The sequence below is a fragment of the Ascaphus truei genome, chromosome 6, assembly GCF_040206685.1.
Source record: "Ascaphus truei isolate aAscTru1 chromosome 6, aAscTru1.hap1, whole genome shotgun sequence".
NCBI lineage: Eukaryota > Metazoa > Chordata > Amphibia > Anura > Ascaphidae > Ascaphus > Ascaphus truei.
In genome coordinates this window covers 18,205,744-18,224,243 of record NC_134488.1, presented here as the reverse complement: position 1 = coordinate 18,224,243, position 18,500 = coordinate 18,205,744, and the positions used below count along the sequence as shown (strand labels likewise).

The window sequence follows — 18,500 nt, the reverse complement described above, 5'->3', positions numbered from 1 at the left end:
TGATGAGTGGAGTTCATCTTTAAGCTTTCAAAAGGCTTGATGTTGTACTTCACCCCAGCACCACTCATTTTTCTCAGACCAGGATTGAAATGACTGTGAATGATGCAAGATGACGGAAATACTTCTCCACGTGATTTGCCAGTCCCATCACTCTCTAAACATCTGACACAAAACTTGGTTCTGGCATTACCAGGATAGCTCAAATTCTACCTGCATAATGATCTGGTTATTTTGCAAGTGCTGAAATTCTATGGCCTTGGAGCAGTATGTGATCCTTTTCATCCAGGATAAATCAAACCTGCCCCAAAGAATGTTCAGGATTTTGTGGAATCTGTTGTCATGTTCCTGTTAGAGCAATATACAAGGACCTCATCTGCATGGCATAACACACATTCAAAGACTTCCGGAATTGGTGACATTCTCTGCTGCAAATGCTGATGTAGATGAAATTCGAAAAGGTATGTGATTAAAGCAATGGGTTAATGACGGTTTTAAGAGTTACACTAGCTGAAGGAATCTGCCCAAATCCACAGCAGGCATTTACAGTAGTTTGGTAAAGATGTAAGCATCGTGCAACAATGCCAGAATTTTGGCAGCTACTGGTAAAATGTGGTGTTCGCTCGTGTAACCCCTTGTTCAGTAATTGTGAGCCAGAGACTCTCCCTGACATTCAGAGAGAGTTGGCAACTATGCAGGGTTGTTGTAAGGGCCGGCCGCTCGCAGCCCTTACCTCCCGTGACTCTCCACTCCAGGGATCCACGCGCACCCGCTCCTCGCGTCGGAGGCACGCGCACACTCAGGGCGCATGCCGCCACTGCTCCCGAATCGACGGGGGCACGCACACGCATGCGCTGACGCAACGGACTCCCGCAAGTACCAGCAAGACAGCTGGTTAGCACAGGCGCCGCTGCGTGCCCCTGTCGAGGTCGCACGCGCGCACCAATACCACGGACCCTGGCAATCACAATGCTGCCTGTACACCTGCCCTGCACCCTGCATTCTCCTACAGGCGTTCGACTTACCTCTAACCTCACTCCTGGGTAAGCTTTCCCATTGGCTCCTTCTAGTATATAGCTTCAGTCAGCCCTGGGCTGATTTCTGAGCATATTTTGTGTTTGCTGTGCTTGCTACAGTACGAGCTGCCTTGCCTTGTCCTCTTGTTTTTGAATCTTGACCCCCAGCCTTGTACCGGACTCCTGACCTCTGGCATCCTTGGACCTCGGCTTTGGAATTCGACTACTCTGCTCTCTCCTCGACCTCGGCTCCGGAATTCGACTACTCTCAGCTCTCCAATCCCTACTATGGCAAGTACCTACTAAGATCCTACACTCTCCTGCCCTGACCCGGTTAACCCACGATCACGAGCTGCGCAACCCGGACCCGGCTTCGCGGCCTAGGTCGGTATTTTCACATCCCCACCTCAGCCCCGCGGTCCTGCCCGGGTTTGTGGTGAGCACCCGTGACACTTGTGAGAGTTCAATGATGCTTTGTGTAAACACTGAGGTGAGGGGTCTGCACTTTCTCGCTGTACTGCTGAGAGTTATATCTTTGATTTTATGAGAAATCACTGCCTGAAATGTATAGTGACCCATTTGCAGGCAGGATGATCTATTCAGAACTCTGACACGTGTAGGAGAATGTCTATTATAGAGAGAGCACTGGACACAGGTCTAAACTCCACACGGCTTTATTTGCAATAACGTGGCTGCCTGAACCCACCGCCAGGAAGTGCTCAGCCTGTAAATGACCCCTTTTTCAGTACACTATACAATGTTTAATTAGGTGATCCAGGAAACAGTGATGGAACAGTCATTTCTGTAGGTTACACATTGACGATGTTGGTGCTGTTCTATAGTATTGCAGTGCATGCAGATCTGTACATTTGATTTTCCACTTTTATGCACCTGAGGAACTTGATAATAAAGTAAAACTGGCCTCAGAGAGTTGACACTGGGTACTGGGTTCATGGATGCTCTTCAAAGCCAGTGACATCACCACAACAAGACAACTGCTTCTTCGCTTAGCTTCAGTGCATTCCAGGCACTTTTCGCACCATAGTGGTTAAATACAGTAAACAATATTAAGCGGGTCCCAGAATTGATGCTGATTTTATCTCTAACACTACTGTATCTGCATCATTTGTGGTTAACCATTCCTTGCTGATCTCAGTTACCATTTCTTGGGCGTCTCATCTCGCAGCGTGCTACAGTACAATGCCAACTTTGGCAGCAGATGTGTGGACTTGAAGCTGAGGCAAGGACACATCTCGTTACGTGACCAAGTGAAATGAGAACAACACATTGCTGGAAGCTTTCAATTAGTAATGAAATTCTCTGCGCAACGAGACAAAAACCATAGCCTTTTTTTTTTATTCTCCCTTTAACACTTCTGTTTCTAAGCACTGAAATCACTTCTAGAAAATCAGCCCGAAATTATCTAATTATGGAAGTAAGATACTCTTGTGAAAAAGAAAGTAGGCTAGGCTGACTGCTGTTCATTGTTTAACCTCTTCAGTGCTGAAGAGGCTTCCAAAGTCTTGGACAGCACGGAGGGAGCGTTTATTTTAATTGTGCATTAATGCTATTTATTCCTCCTTACTTACAGTGCTGTACGGAGTACTTTGTTGGAAAGCCATACAAATTCCAAATACTGAGAAAAGCTGCCATTATATGGAAAGAGAGTAAGAGGCACAGTGGAAGAGACGCTTGGATTGCATCTCTAACAAGCAGCTTGCAGTGTTGAGATATTTTAGAATGCAGTAACACCGTAGAAGTAGATGCTGGTTAGTGAGTGACACCCTGAATTGGAATGAGATACTTGTGTAATACAGGACCAGGAATTCAAGTTTGACAGGGCAAAAATGCGAATGTGTTAACGATAATGGAAGAGTATAATCCATTACTGTCCACTCTACCCATATTCAGGCGAAATCCCCATACACCGAGGCATGCTCCTGAGCCTATAAATAGGATATTGGAAAGACCTGAAGGTGAACATGCTCTGCTGCTTCCAATAACCAGGAACACTGATAAGATCTCTTAATCAGCATCCACATTTCCAGGGTTTTCAGGGCACTGTTTAGCATTTTTTTTTTTTTTTTTTTATCATGCTCAGGCGCCATAAAAATATAAGACCTCTTGCTGTAGACTGCAGAACGCCGAGATTGAGGTTTTGAAAGATTTAAAAGCCTGAAATAGCTCCGAACGTGAGGTGTAATTGAAAATGTGAAAATATAGCTCCTAGCATCTGTGAGTCAGAAAGGAAGGCATTATTTCTGTTGTGCTGGTTTTAGAGAAAATGGGATTATGTGCGGGTTTTGATATTTTCTACTGCATCAACATAAAATTATATACAGTGAAGATTTTCTACGCGAGATTTCAGGACTCCATGGGGGTCTGTTTACTAACGTCTCACGGCTGCAAAACGGGGGCAAAAACAGATTAAAAAACCCACCAGATATATCAGGGTTGGACCACTCCAGACCTCAAGGGCCACCAACAGGTCAGGTTTTCAGGATATCTCTGCTTCAGCAGAGGTGGCGCAGTCAAAGACTGAGCTGCCTGTGCTGAAGCAGGGATAGCCTGAAGACCTGACAGGTGGGTGGTTCTTGAGGACTGGCATTGCTGACTCCGGATATGTATCATACAGCGGGAAAGGATTCCCGTTGAAAGTCATTGGGATTTTGTCTTTGAATAATTTGGCCTTGTTATTTTGCACTGGTTACCCCCAAGGGAGGTGACTTTATGCCCCGACAGGTCTAGTTCCAATAAAATAAGTATTTGTGCTCAAAATAAGGAGAACAAGCGGATGAAACCAGCAGTTTATGCTCGCAATAAAACATTTTCCTCTCTTAAACATAAACAGCCCAGCAATTGCAAGTATTTTGTATACACCTACGACTATCCATTTTCACCTCAAACTGTTGTCTAAATAAAGAACTTCAAAAGATTAGGCACATCGCTGACTGGGTGAAAAAGTGAAAACGGTAAAAAAAAAAACCCCATTGCTTAATGAAGCAGAAAAACAGCAAATTTAGCATATTGCAGCGATTTTCAAACATACCGTCAGGTTTCTACAGTCGGACTAAGTTGTAGAAATAACTGAGAGACTTGCAAACCCACTTAAATGGACTTATCTTACAGTACATGCAGAGGTAGCAGACAGCACTGCTCCTGCTGATTACACAACATATCTTATAATAATGCCGCACGTCACACAATTTCCACAGGATTCTATGGCAGTGCTAACTCGGGATATCACACAATGGGCCTCATGCAGTAAGCGTCGATTAAGTGAAATCGGCAATCTTACCGATTAGTCATGTTAATGGCGATTTTTCCTCTCCGTATGCAGTAAGTGCCGAATACATTCAAAATCAACCCGAAAACAAATCCGCCCACTCTCACGATGATTATCCGATCACACACAGGTGTATCGGCGTGCGTGGCGGGGTGCTGATAGGTTGCCCAATCACAAATCTTGCTGAATCAGGCGAAACAAGCATGTATTGGATTGCGCGCCATATTTAAAGGCAACGTGTACTGCTAATCATTCTCTGTGTTGTTGGGAGTGAGAGAGAGAGAGACGCACAGAGCTGGCTGATTGAACATTTGCATATTGACGGAGAGACTTGTTGTGCATTGGGTGAGCTTTGTCCATTGTTGTTTTGTTTACATCTTTGTCTTGTTTTATATGTGGAAGTGTTTCGTGTGATTGGCTGTACATTAGTTGTCTGTTTTTTGTGAGTGCTGGAAGTATGCCCGCAAAGCGTGGGAAGAGTGATGCTGGTGGGAGTGGGAGTGCTACTCGTGCGAGTACGCGTCGGAGTGAACGTACTGTTCAGGGGAGTGATGTTGCTGGTGCACCGAGTGGTGTTGCTGGGAGTGGGAGTGCTGTTGCTGGGAGTGGGAGTGTTGTTGCTGGGAGTGGGAGTGCTGTTGCTGGGAGTGGGAGTGCTGTTGCTGTGAGTGGGAGTGCTGTTGCTGTGAGTGGGAGTGTTGTTGCTGGGAGTGGCAGTGTTGTTGCTGGGAGTGGGAGTGCTGTTGCTGGGAGTGGGAGTGCTGTTGCTAGGAGTGGGAGTGCTGGTGCTAGGAGTGGGAGTGCTGGTGCTAGAAGTGGGAGTGCTGGTGCTGTGAGTGCTGCTGGTGGCGCAGTTGCTGATGGGGTGGATGGTGGTGGCGTGCTTGCTGGTGGGCAGCTTTTGGAGTCTCTTCCATTGGAAGAAGGAGAGTCCAGTCAGCACCAGGCAAGCTCTGACCCTAAACCTGCTCGGAAGAAACGTGTGGAGAAGCCACGTAATCCTCGCTTCAATGACCAGGAAAATACAGCTCTTGTCACTGGCATTCTGGAGCACTATGACAGTATATATGGACATTTACTAGGTAAGTGTACCTTTACATTTATTATTCAAATACATGTAATCCTAGGTCATCTGAGTTTTGTTCATATGCAAATATGGGTTCAGAATATCTTTCTATGTTAATTAGTCTGGAAACACAGCTTTTTATCATGCCTTACAAGGACAACTAAACACAGGCGGTCAATTTGCCATAACTGCATACAATATGAAGAATGCAACCTTGCTTACATGTATAGGTTTAGTAGTGAATGCTCATGTGCTTCACATATTACACCTAAAACAGCATGTTTGCTATCTCTTGGAACAGCTAGCAGTGTAGGAAACTGGTGCTTCTATTATTATTAATTTACCTCATATATTTTATATGTTTTTCAAGGGCGGACAAGTTCAGCAAGCAGAAAAGAAATGTGGGACACAATAGTCATTGGTGTCAATGCGTGTGGGAATCATAAGAGGGACAAGCGGAATTGTCACAAGAGATTTGATGATATTAGGTCCAAATTGAAAAAGAAAATACAACACCAACGCGTGCATGCTACTGGCACTGGAGGTGGGCCGACACCACAACGTCTCATATTAAATCCATTGGAGGAGCTGCTTCGGGCAAAATTACTTCCCGTCGTCGTGAAAGGTTTACCTGGTGACCGTGATATAGGAATTTATCCCTCACAATTTCCACCAGGTGAGAAATATTAATGTACTAGGCGTGTCGTTGCTTACAGTTATTTTGCATATTTACACTGCTTTTTATACTGTCTTCACAATATAAGCATACCTGCATCTATATATGTATATGTCTGATTCTGTATATATATATATCTCAAAATAGACATATATGTTGTAGTCCTACTAAAAGCAGTAACTAATATAGCACGTGCCATTGTGTGCTCATTTACATGTGAATTCCCAAAATGCATTACTGCAGTGGAAGCAATTGATGCTGGGCGAAGATGGGGAACAACAGGGTAGTACACATGTGTAACACATGTTAATGAGAAATTATTACTAGCTACAGGTACAGAACAGAAATATGTATAATATTATTGTGTATTTTATTTATTTTACTCCGACAAACATGACATTACTGCCTATTTTAAGCATGCATCAAATATATTGCATGCAACGGCCTACAAACATCACTTGCACTAACACATCTATAGTTGTTTATGAAAAGGTCCATTTTTGCTTTAAGTCATATACAGACAGCATAATGAGGCACACGTATCATATGTTATGTCATTGTTTTCATAACTTAAAAACTGCACACGACTATTTAGCTCATCTACCATTGTGTTAAAGCAGCTGCAATTAATATCTCATCACAGCATACACTTCAACAGAGGGGGTGGGGTTCAGCACACACACTAATTACAGCCTCATTTTAGGGTAAACTTAGTTCACACCATTTTCACCTGTTTCAAGTAATTGAAAGGTGTGGCTGATTAGGCTTTTTGGGGAAGTGAATACCGTTCTTACAACCTGACTAGCACAACTGAAGTTAATCACACTCATTTGAAAGCTTCACTTTAGCTACTAAATGCCCCAACAACTCATTACTTATCAAAGCGTACGTCACACATTAGTTCACTCATATCTATAGTTGAACTACTATCAACAACACATTATCACACACTGCATGTGTTGTCTTGTTTAGTCACAGCCACATTCATGTGTGCCACATCTTATATTAATGTACCACACATATCCTCTACCAAAAACAACACTTTTTGCAATATGACCACCTTCATGATAACCATTGTGAATGGTCATCTCATGATAGTTATGTACATTATGATACTGATATCACTACACAACATATGATTTTTATGTACAAATTTTATCTATTTATCCTCACGCATTACTGCAGGAACATAGTATGTTTTATGTTAGGGAACTCAAAAGTTCTAAGTACGCAGGCATGTACATTGTTATTACAACTATTTATGTTCACTTTCACACACACATTTTGGGTTAAGGAAATGATGCTGTTAGGTACTCATAAATACAGAACATACAATAACTGTTTGTTCAATATTTACACATGTAAATGTAAAACTTATGTTATTGTTATATATAGTTGCCCCTGAAGGACATGTGTCACCTGAGACTGAACAAGTGTCTTCACCTGGGTCAGCCAGCTCAACACACCTAGAAGGTGAGTGTATCAGTTGGTGGCCATATAATATGTGCTCTTCTATATGTTATGTTGTCATGTTCATTATTTGTTTTGCACATCTTCTTTAAATAGGATTACTTAGTGTCAGTGAAAATGAAGTGTAAGGCAACATGTATTGTGTTAGTGATGTTAACTATCATGTAGGAGTTGTGAGTTTACAGCAAGTTTTCATTCACTCATATTTCATACTGAGTCCAAACATTATTCTTAAGTCAAGGTAGTTTTTAATGTGAGGTTATAAAACGTATGGAAACATGTTAGTTGTTACTTATGACACAGTAGAATTACATAGTAACACAGCAGAGATTAACATGCCATTTAATAATGTGTACATTTATTTGTAGAACATGATGAAGAGGATTATGATGATGATGATGATGATGATGATGCCGCCGCCGCCGCCATAGACACACAAATACAAGCAAGTGACCATGAAGAGGTTCCAATTGAAACTGTTTTACCGCCAAATCGTCCAGCAAATACCACATATGATGCAATTGTAGCTTCTGAGGGAAAAATTGTGGAAGCAGAAAATCGTCGCCATTCTGACCTGATGACAGTGCTGGAAAGGATGATTGCACTGCAGGAAGAAACAGTTTCACAATTGGCACATCTCCACAGAGTCTTCATTGAAGTGCCTAAACAGTTGCAAAAAATCAACACCTCATTCGAAGCATTAGTTGTTCAGCAAACACAAGCTAATTACTGGAGAATGACTAATGTACCACAATTCAACACCTCACAGGCAGGATCTGTTCATGCAGGTCAGTTTTCACCACATGCTTCTGATATTCATTCACCAGGCCCAAATGTTACCGGTCAAGTAGCAGACATTGCTGTGCAGGTTCCTGACGACATCCTACCGCTGCCATCTGTACAAATTCAGCAGCTGACACCTACAAAGGAGGCCACAAAAAGAAAACACAAGCAGTTACTACTGACCAGTTTTTGGTCAAAAACAACAAAAGACACACATGAAACAGACCAACCATCACTTGTGCAGTGTCTACCAACTTGCTCACATGTGTCAGTGGGCACAAGCCCTGTCGGTGAGTCAGTGGGCACAAGCCCTGTCCGTGAACAGTCACTACCCAAAAGCCCTGTAGGTGAGTCACTGCCCAAAAGCCCTGTAGGTGAATCGCTGCCCAAAAGCCCTGTAGGTGAATCACTGGCCACAAGCCCTGTAGGTGAGTCACTGCCCAAAAGCCCTGTAGGTGAGTCACTGCCCAAAAGCCCTGTAGGTGAGTCACTGGCCACAAGCCCTGTAGGTGAGTCACTGGCCACAAGCCCTGTAGGTGAGTCACTGGCCACAAGCCCTGCCCGTGAAGTGCCAGAGGCCACTCAAAGTGGCTCTGTTGTGGCTAAAGTTGGTGGCAAAAAAAAAAGGAAAATTCAAGAGACAACAAGCAGGCCTGTTACTCGCTCGCAAAAGGAAAAAAAAAAAAATATTATAATTCACAAAATATGTCTTTGGCCTTGTTTTGTTGACTTCAGATTATCTAATTACTATTGTATGTATGCTGAAGACTGTGTTGTTTCCAAACTTTCAAGTATGTTCTTGTACACGTGAAGTTTTGGAAATGTTAACACTCCTAATTAATGAATAGTGTTATAAATATTGATGTATTAATCGTCTGTTCAGTAATGGTCCACCAGGAGCCAGTTGCTAAGTTTAGAGAAGCTGCCATTGACTTTGCAGCAAAACATTGCATTTGGGTGTGTTAATTGATGTAATCATTGCATGTGTATATTATTTTCATGCAATTATAAAAGCACCTATTTAACTGCAAACATCTTTCTTGTACGTGTACAGCAGGATTTTGTGTTAAATATTACTTACCTTTGGTGGCCATTGTAATGTTGTCCTTTAATCATTTATGTGTTCTTGTTTCAAGAACATCTCTGAATTGATACTAATATATATGTAGTATGTATTGATATATACACACACACACACACACACACACACACACACACACACACACACACACACACACACACACACACACACACACACACACACACACACACACACACACACACACACACACACACAGACACACACTGTGTGTGTGTGTGTGTGTGTGTGTGTGTGTGTGTGTGTGTGTGTGTGTGTGTGTGTGTGTGTGTGTGTGTGTGTATATATAGTACTATCTAAACTGGTATAGATGTATTTACAAAAAACATACACTTCATGCTTCCTTGTGAAAACACACTATTTTAATAATACAGGCCTAATGTTTGACAACTATACTAAGTGTGAGCCTCTAACATTATTGGGTGCAAACAAATGTTTATTACTTAATTCACTCATGTTTATCACCATTTAAATAGGTTTCATACAAGGCCTACTTACTGCCATCAATATGTTGTGTGTACTCCTGCAATATAAAAAAAAAACTATATATATATATATATATATATATATATATAACTATATATATATAACTATATATATATAACTATATATATATAACTATATATATATATATATATATATATAACTATATATATATATATAACTGCACCACCCTGAGGAAGATCCCCCTGTGGGATCGAAACGTTGGAGTTATGTGCTGTATTTAATACATTTATTTTCATTCACCTGAGTGCTGTCTCCCTATTTGCTGCTATGCGGTAATGTATACTTTTATTATTTATATGGGACATGCACCTATTCATTATTGAATTTCTATTGGAGTGCCAGTGATTTTTTATCACATATATATATACACATATATATATATACATATATACACACACACACACACACACACACACACACACACACACACACACACACACACACACACACACACACACACACACACACACACACACACACACTATACATTTAGTACAATATACACTTTATATATATATATATTTATGAGAGAGATATATTTATATATATATATATATATAGATACACACGTATTTAAATTCATGCAGACAGGTAGTTAACCAGACTTTCAAATACACACAGAAATGTATGTGGGAAAAAAACATTTCATTTTGCAGGTGTGTGTATTTACTGATATGGCTGTCTAAGCACTATTTTCACACAGTGATCTTTGTTATTTTTCAAGAAAACTCAATGTTACTGAAATAAAAGTGTAGGAATGTTTTCACAAACGAGATAAAAAAATGATACATGTTTTTCCCACATTCGCCTATCACTAACCACAAAAGTTAAACCAATTAAAAGGACACATCCAATTGGCGTTTGAAATAAGGAGTAAAAGTAGTTACTTTTGTTGACCTTGAAAACGAAACACAGGAATTTGTTAGCCATTGAGCAGAATCATTTTGATGAGCAAAGAACACAGAACTGCACACATCTTTTGTGCTACTCTGACATGGCTGATGAATTCGTTAACAATATGAATCCCCTCTTAGGTTATAAGTACATGGTTTCAGAAGCAATTTTGAACAGTCGCGGACACAAAGCGAGCACACGCCAAATCTATGATTTGATTCGAGCAAAATATCCTTATTACCAAGACCGTAGGCATGCGCGGAATTTTAATTCATCAATAAGATTCACTTTATCAACTAATGACTTTTTTGAACGTGTGCAGGATAAGCTAGAACACACCTATGGTTTCTGGAAGATTGCAAAGGAAAAGCATTTTACCCTGAAAGAGGGCACATATATTGTTGTGAAAGGCATATTTATTCCTAATGCCAATAGCAATGGATCCGCTACTACTGTTCCGTGTGAATCGATACCTGCTGCAATATCTGCACCCTCCATTCCTGAAACCCACATTGTACAAGAACAAAAGTACTATGATTATGTACCAAGCCTTTCAGCTGAAAATGCATTGGAATGGGAACCCGAAGAAATGAACCTACCTCCCGACCAATTGTTTGAAGAAAGCAGTGGCGATTCCTATGAGCGCTTCATGGAGGAGATGTGTGTCATACTGGATTCAGCGGGTGGGTCAAGCGTGGATGAAAATGCCTTGCATTTCTGGAGCGACCAGTTGCAGCCAGACGAAGAGTTAATTCTAGAAGAATGGTAAATATAACAACCGTTATGCGTTGACTGTGCGTTTAAATGTTTTTTTTTTTTTTTTTTTAACCACCATTTTCACTTTCAATGCGTGGATACAGCGTAACATTGCAGACTGCATAACATGTAGCGATCACAAAGAAATTGTTGCCGAATACAATATAGTATAACCTGAAAGAGTAGTACACATTGCTGACGGAATAAATATACGTACTTTCCTATCCCTTTAACCATATTAGCAACATTTTAACATAACTCTAACACATACCTGTTTTGTTATCATGCAACATTTAAAAGCGGGTCCACCACGTATGACGTGGGACCCTTGTCATGGCCCAAGGCGTCCTTAAAAAGGATTACGGATGTAAGTCCCGCCCCCAAGCGACGTGCGCGCCTCAAAGCCTATTGGCTGTGTTGTTTTGTTATAGTTACGGTAACTGCACTGTGTCATACACTGGGGCCGTTCACTGGGCGTTAGCCGAATGTTAATTGAGTGGGAGGAGTGTTAGCGTGCGTTTCACGCTGGTTTAACATGACGTCACACGTATTGCATTTGCGCATTGTGTTATCGGCCGTCCTTTCTGTCCAAACACGTCTGTTTCAAAAGAATACAGATGTACTCGTTTAGAACGAATGTAGTTTCGTATTCATTGTATTTGAAATAAAGATTTTATGTTTAATGGTATTTTCAAGATGTATTGAACGCACAACGTACGCTTTGTTTTGCGCATGCGCTAACAGTTAGTGCAGCCAAGCCTGAAGTGCGTGCGCACACTAAGATGTGCGCGCACATTTTTCAGTATACAGGCAACGTTCACATCATATACATAGTTATGCCTGCTACAAATTTAAAGAAACATTACATACTGATGTACACTTGTACTTCTAACATATAAGTGAGTGACGTGTGTATGTACACAATCATATAGAGCTGTGTAATGCGTTGTCACGGATACATATATAGTAAGGTGCCATATTTGACCATCATGTGTTTGCTGTATTTCAGAGATGTCGGGGAAGATACAATCGGATCAATGTATGATTTCAGAAGAGTCTACCTTTATATGAGATGATTGTGAGGAGGAGCCACCGACTACTATACTACATATGGAACTAATTTTATATTGCTTGCAGCGCTTATTAACAAACAATTAAAAATGTGATACCCTTATGCCTATATTGCATAAGCACTTAATTAACATAATGATGTTGTAAAATAGTGCCTCATGAATTTTTATTGAGTGTTCTTTAATGACTACTATCATTTTATGGCATGGTGTGTTTTATATATAACAACCATTCCCACTCTGCTAACACATTTGTGAATTCTATTGTGTAATGGAACGTATGACTGTCGAAACTATGTAACAATAATAATAATAATAATAATAATAATATGAGCATGTTCATGTATAGCGCTGCTAGCTGTACACAGCGCTTTACAGACACATTTTTCAGGCTGAGGTCCCTGGCCCGTGGAACTTACAATTTATTTTTTGCCGCCTGAGGCACAGGGAGATAAAGTGACTTGCCCAAGGTCACAAGGAGCCGACACCGGGAATTGAACCAGACTCCCCTGCTTCAAAATCTCAGTGCCAGTGTGTGTCTTTACTCACTGAGCCACTCCTTCTCCCAATGTAAAGGACACTTACAACCAACTAGCCATTTATTGTTAAAAATCTCTTGTTACATGGGTATGTTGATAAAATGGTTTGGGACTGTAGCAAATAATGTTATTGGCCAGATGTTGTGGTCCCCTACAATGCATGATGTTCTGATTATGACATCAACATCATGTAATGAAGTACGTTTCTGTGTATATTTCATTAACCTAACTAACTATAGTTTACTGTGTTTAGTAAACGTTCTAAAAATACATAGTATAGTCAATATGATGATATAAGCTACCATAATAAAGCTGGTGTTATCATTTGTCGGTGTTATACATGGATCCTACACAAATTGATACAGACACAAACAGTTGTCTTACAAAGTGTGTCTATGCTAATGTGCACGTGATTGACGTTACAATTGTGAGAATACTTGATAATTATCATCATGATAATGATGAAGTGACGTGATTTATATTGCGAAAATATTACCAACATTGTCATATTGGTAAATTAGAAATGCTAAATGACAGTAACATTTGCAACAAAATTGTGTTTTCTGTTAACAGTTTTACACTTGGTACATGTAGGACACATCCACACACGTGTGACTTATACATACACATGTCACAAATGTAAATTAATGTTGACTATTAATTCCTAGCATTAAAAAACACCTACATTGCTAAATCTAAGATGTAGTACGCATTGTTGTGATTACAGGCATTCATGCATGGAGTGTTATGATCAGTCAATTTCATCCGTGATGAATGATCTCCCGTAAGTAAACACATAAGTACAGTTATCCCCTTTTCTCCAAACACCTCTATATTACATTAATGGAATTTATAAGGAAACATACATAAAATGTGATGAAATGTGAGTAATCATTTTCTAATACAATGCACATGAAAGCTCAAGAGTAGCTAAATGCATATACATGATACAGAAAGTACATGTATGTTACATTTGTGTTAAAACCAATATGTAGGGTTTTTACTTCACATAATTATAGGAAGATTGAGGTAGGCACATCTTATGAGAGATGTCAGCAAATATACATACCATGATCAGTCATACTGGAGATATACCTATAATGCAAAGGAACAATATATAAATTGCAAACATTGACATGCCATCTTCAGTACCGTAAACAACACAGCAAAGTGTGTATTTGGTGTTGAATGTGCAACACCATGTATATTTAATGACATTCAAAATGTAAATCAGCCTGGTGTACACATCATATGGATGTACATGTTACACTGCACCAATAACATTGTATGTAAGCATACTAGAAGCATGAATGAGTATGGGCATAATATGTGTATTGTGTTAGCATAAGGAACAACACAATGCTAAAATATTAGTGATTTGTTACCCCAGTTGTATTAACATACACACAACTAAAGTACAATTGAAGAGGGATTATATAACCTGTGCAACAATAACATACAGGTGCCACATCCCTTTGTGCACACAGCAGAGAAAAGAAAGGTGTGCAACCCATATTCATCTGTGTCCTACCAGAAGGGTATATAAAAAAACATTATTGTTAAGATAACATAATGTAACTATAAAAGTATAACTTGGAACATATATGTTTTTACTTACAAGAAAAAAATGAATTGATGAGATTCTGGCGTGTCTGGCCACCACTGGCTGTTTGTTCATTTTCAGCAGCTACATGGGTGGGATGCTCGTCTACCAAAGGCTCAGCTAGGTCTGATTGTACATTGTGCCTGAGTGCAACATTGTGCAAAATGCAACAGGCAAGGATAATATCAGACACTTTTTGAGGCTTGTATAGAAGAGCCCCACCAGTTCTGTCCAGACACCTAAATCTGGTCTTGAGTAGGCCAAATGTCCTCTCTATAACAGATCTTGTAGATATATGGGCTGCATTGTACCTGTCCTCTGCTTCAGTTTGAGGGTTTAGCACCGGAGTCAAGAGCCACGGCCTAATTCCGTATCCTGAGTCACCTATAATGAATGGAGCACACATAAGCTGACATTAGTGATCAAATTGTACAATGCCAACATTCCTAAATAAAAATGTGTTTTGTGTTATAACATGTAAATGTGTACTCACCCAGCAGCCAACCATGTTCAAAATGTCCCTCTTCGAACGCATGGAAGACTGAAGAGTTCCTCAGGATGGAGGAATCGTGACTGGAACCAGGGAATTTGGGTACCACATGCATTATCCTCATCGTCGCATCACATACCACCTGTACATTGAGTGAATGGTAGTGCTTACGATTGCGGTACACATGCTCACTCTGACTAGGTGCAATCAAAGCAACATGTGTGCAATCGATTGCACCCAGCACACATGGTATCCCTGCTATATTATAAAAGCCAGTCCTGACTTCCAGCCACTCTGTCGCCTCTGTAGGAAAATGAATATAATTTCTAGCGCGTCTATTGAGTGCATAGAGAAACTGGGTCAAGGCCCGCGAGAATGTAGATTGCGAGACCCCACCCACTATGCCCACAGTTGTCTGGTATGACGCGGAAGCAAGATAATGTAATGAGCACAGCATTTTAACAAGCCCAGGGACTGCACGACCTCTGGCTGTGAAAAAATCTAAATCTCCCCTTATCTCCTGATAAAGAGATAAGATTGCTGCTGAACTTAAACGATAGCGACTTACAATCTCCTCCTCACTCATCCCATCTAACAGGGTTCTCTCCCTGTACAGACGCGGACGAGGCACAACTTGTCTCCTCTGTCTTCTCCTCTGATCTCCTGTCCCTCTACCTGTCCCTCGGCCTGTCCCTCTCCCTGTCCCTGTCGTATCCGCGTGACTGTCCCTGTCACTGTCCCTCGGTGTGTCCCTCCCTTGCCCTATATGATTCTCTTCATCATCAAGCATGTCATAGAAAAGAATGTTCCTCCGTCTCCTAAACAATCTCAACATTTTGAAATGAGTAGCTGTGAATGAGCAGGTAATGGGCGTCCTTTAAATAGGTATGTGATGATGTCAGGTGACATAGTAAAATGCAAGGTGTTACATTAACATAATAAAGTACTTCTGTGGCAAGCTGTGTGCAGTTCTTGTTATAAGTATTTGTTGTGTGTATTCTGCAGGGAATGATGATATTTGGCAATGATGTGACGTGAACCTTTGTAGAAACATTGCTTGCAAATAAATAGTTGCATGTGCAATGCATGTAACACTTGTGAACGCAACAGTCAGTCATGTAATTAGGCAAAAAGGCTGAGATTGACGTGGAAAAAGTTTTGTGTAACATGTGTAATTAGGCATGTTATTGTGACATGTTGACAACAATGAATAGTCGTGTGCATATGCATGCATTTGTGTAATGAGGATAGTTGGTATAGAATGAGTTTACAAGGTGTCCCAATGCTGAATTACTGTACATGTGTGTATAAGTTAGGTTGAAGTGCTTGTAATGCTACGGTTACAATGTAAACATGCAATGTGATTGAGCGTCCAATAAGTGACGTCATGAAAATAGGGAGGACCCAAAACTAGATGTAAACATGAGAAGACAGATGTACATGAACGTTTAAAGATGCGTGTCACATTACAAGCATTGTGTAATGTAAAGGAACATGAATATACGGTGTATGTGTGACATGTGTGTCATGTGTAACATCATGTAAATAATTGTTGCTCAGTTCAGTAAAATGTGTGATATGATGTGAGGTTCTCCTTTAAGAGTTGAGTATAGTATTTTCCCTTGGCACATCATCACATGATGAGTAATGTGACCCGCAAATGCTGCAAACATGTAAAAGTATAATGTTATGCAAATAATACACGTCAGCTGTGACACAATGCAGGGAATGCCCCCACACTGTAATGCAAATGACGTTTGTATTGTGAGCAATGAAACGTAAACAGTACTATACTGTTATACGTCCCCGCTCCATTGACTCCATTGATGTACAGAAGTTTTTTTTTTTCTAAGTGCCGTTCCGGCAGCCTTAGCGATCGTTCTCCCCTCCAAACTGCCAACTTTAGTTGGCGGGAGAAATTGGCCATAACATCTCAATTTCGTAGTGCCGATCAGCCCCGATAAGCTGATTTTTTTTGTTGAATCCAGCCGATTTAAAAAAGTGGCGAAATCAGGCTTATCAGCAGCCGACTGGCCATAACAAAATAATCGGCTCCGAAACCTGGCGAAATCAAGCACTTATCGGCGCTTACTGAATCTCAAACCCAATTTTGCCTATAAAATGGCGATAATTCCCTTATCAACGCTTACTGCATGAGGCCCAATATCTCACTATAATGCGCCACGGGGAGAAATAACCATTGCTACATCCAAGGCTTTTTTTGTTATGGCACTTGCCGGAAGGGTTTCCAGGTGTCTTTTAAAAAAAAATACTGGGCACAATGGTGAAAGGTGCGCCGCACTGAAGACACACGCTCGAGACGCGCACGCACACACCTCTCCTCCCCATGTTGTTTCCTCCTCTCCTTTGTCCCACCCCATGGCTCCTGACACCACCTCCTGATTGACTGCTGCCGGGTAATGCAGTTAACCAGGATGGAGGAAGCTTCCCATCCCCCTAGCAACAGCCCTAGTTTGTCCATGCTCTGGGAAATCCCGCGGTCCCCCAAGCCAGTTAGGTCGCTATGTCCAGAGAGGTAATACCGCTATACACATACACACCCAGAGAGGTAATACCGGTATACACATACACGCCCAGAGAGGTAATACCGGTATACACATACCGGTAATACCGGTATACACGTTCACGCCCAGAGAGGTAATACCGGTATACACATACATGCCCAGAGAGGTAATACCGGTATACACATACACACCCAGAGAGCTAATACCGCTATACACATACACACCCAGAGAGGTAATACCGGTATACACATACATGTCCAGAGAGGTAATACCGCTATACACATACACACCCAGAGAGGTAATACCGGTATACACATACACGCCCAGAGAGGAAATACCGGTATACACATACACGCCCAGAGAGGTAATATCGGTATACACATACACACCCAGAGAGGTAATACCGGTATACACATACACGCCCAGAGAGGTAATACCGGTATACACGTTCACGCCCAGAGAGGTAATACCGGTATACATATACATGCCCAGAGAGGTAATACCGGTATACACATACACACCCAGAGAGGTAATACAGCTATACACATACACGCCCAGAGAGGAAATACCGGTATACACATACACGCCCAGAGAGGTAATACCGGTATACACGTTCACGCCCAGAGAGGTAATACCGGTATACACATACACGCCAAGAGAGTTAATACCGGTATACACATACACACCCAGAGAGGTAATACCGGTATACATGTACATGCCCAG

General features: G+C 41.1%; 2 protein-coding genes across 3 annotated transcripts in view; both read left to right on the top strand.

Moving 5' to 3' along the window:
- Positions 1-18,500, top strand: part of DISP3 (dispatched RND transporter family member 3) — a 131,937-nt gene that overhangs the window by 26,540 nt on the left and 86,897 nt on the right. The window lies entirely within an intron of this gene.
- Positions 1,836-18,500, top strand: part of LOC142498012 (uncharacterized) — a 21,596-nt gene continuing 4,931 nt past the window's right edge. The window contains exons 1-3 of the mRNA XM_075606522.1: positions 1,836-1,854; positions 7,437-7,514; positions 7,880-8,949. Coding sequence (XP_075462637.1) covers positions 1,836-1,854; positions 7,437-7,514; positions 7,880-8,949 — 1,167 coding nt within the window. The remainder of the gene's footprint in view (positions 1,855-7,436; positions 7,515-7,879; positions 8,950-18,500) is intronic.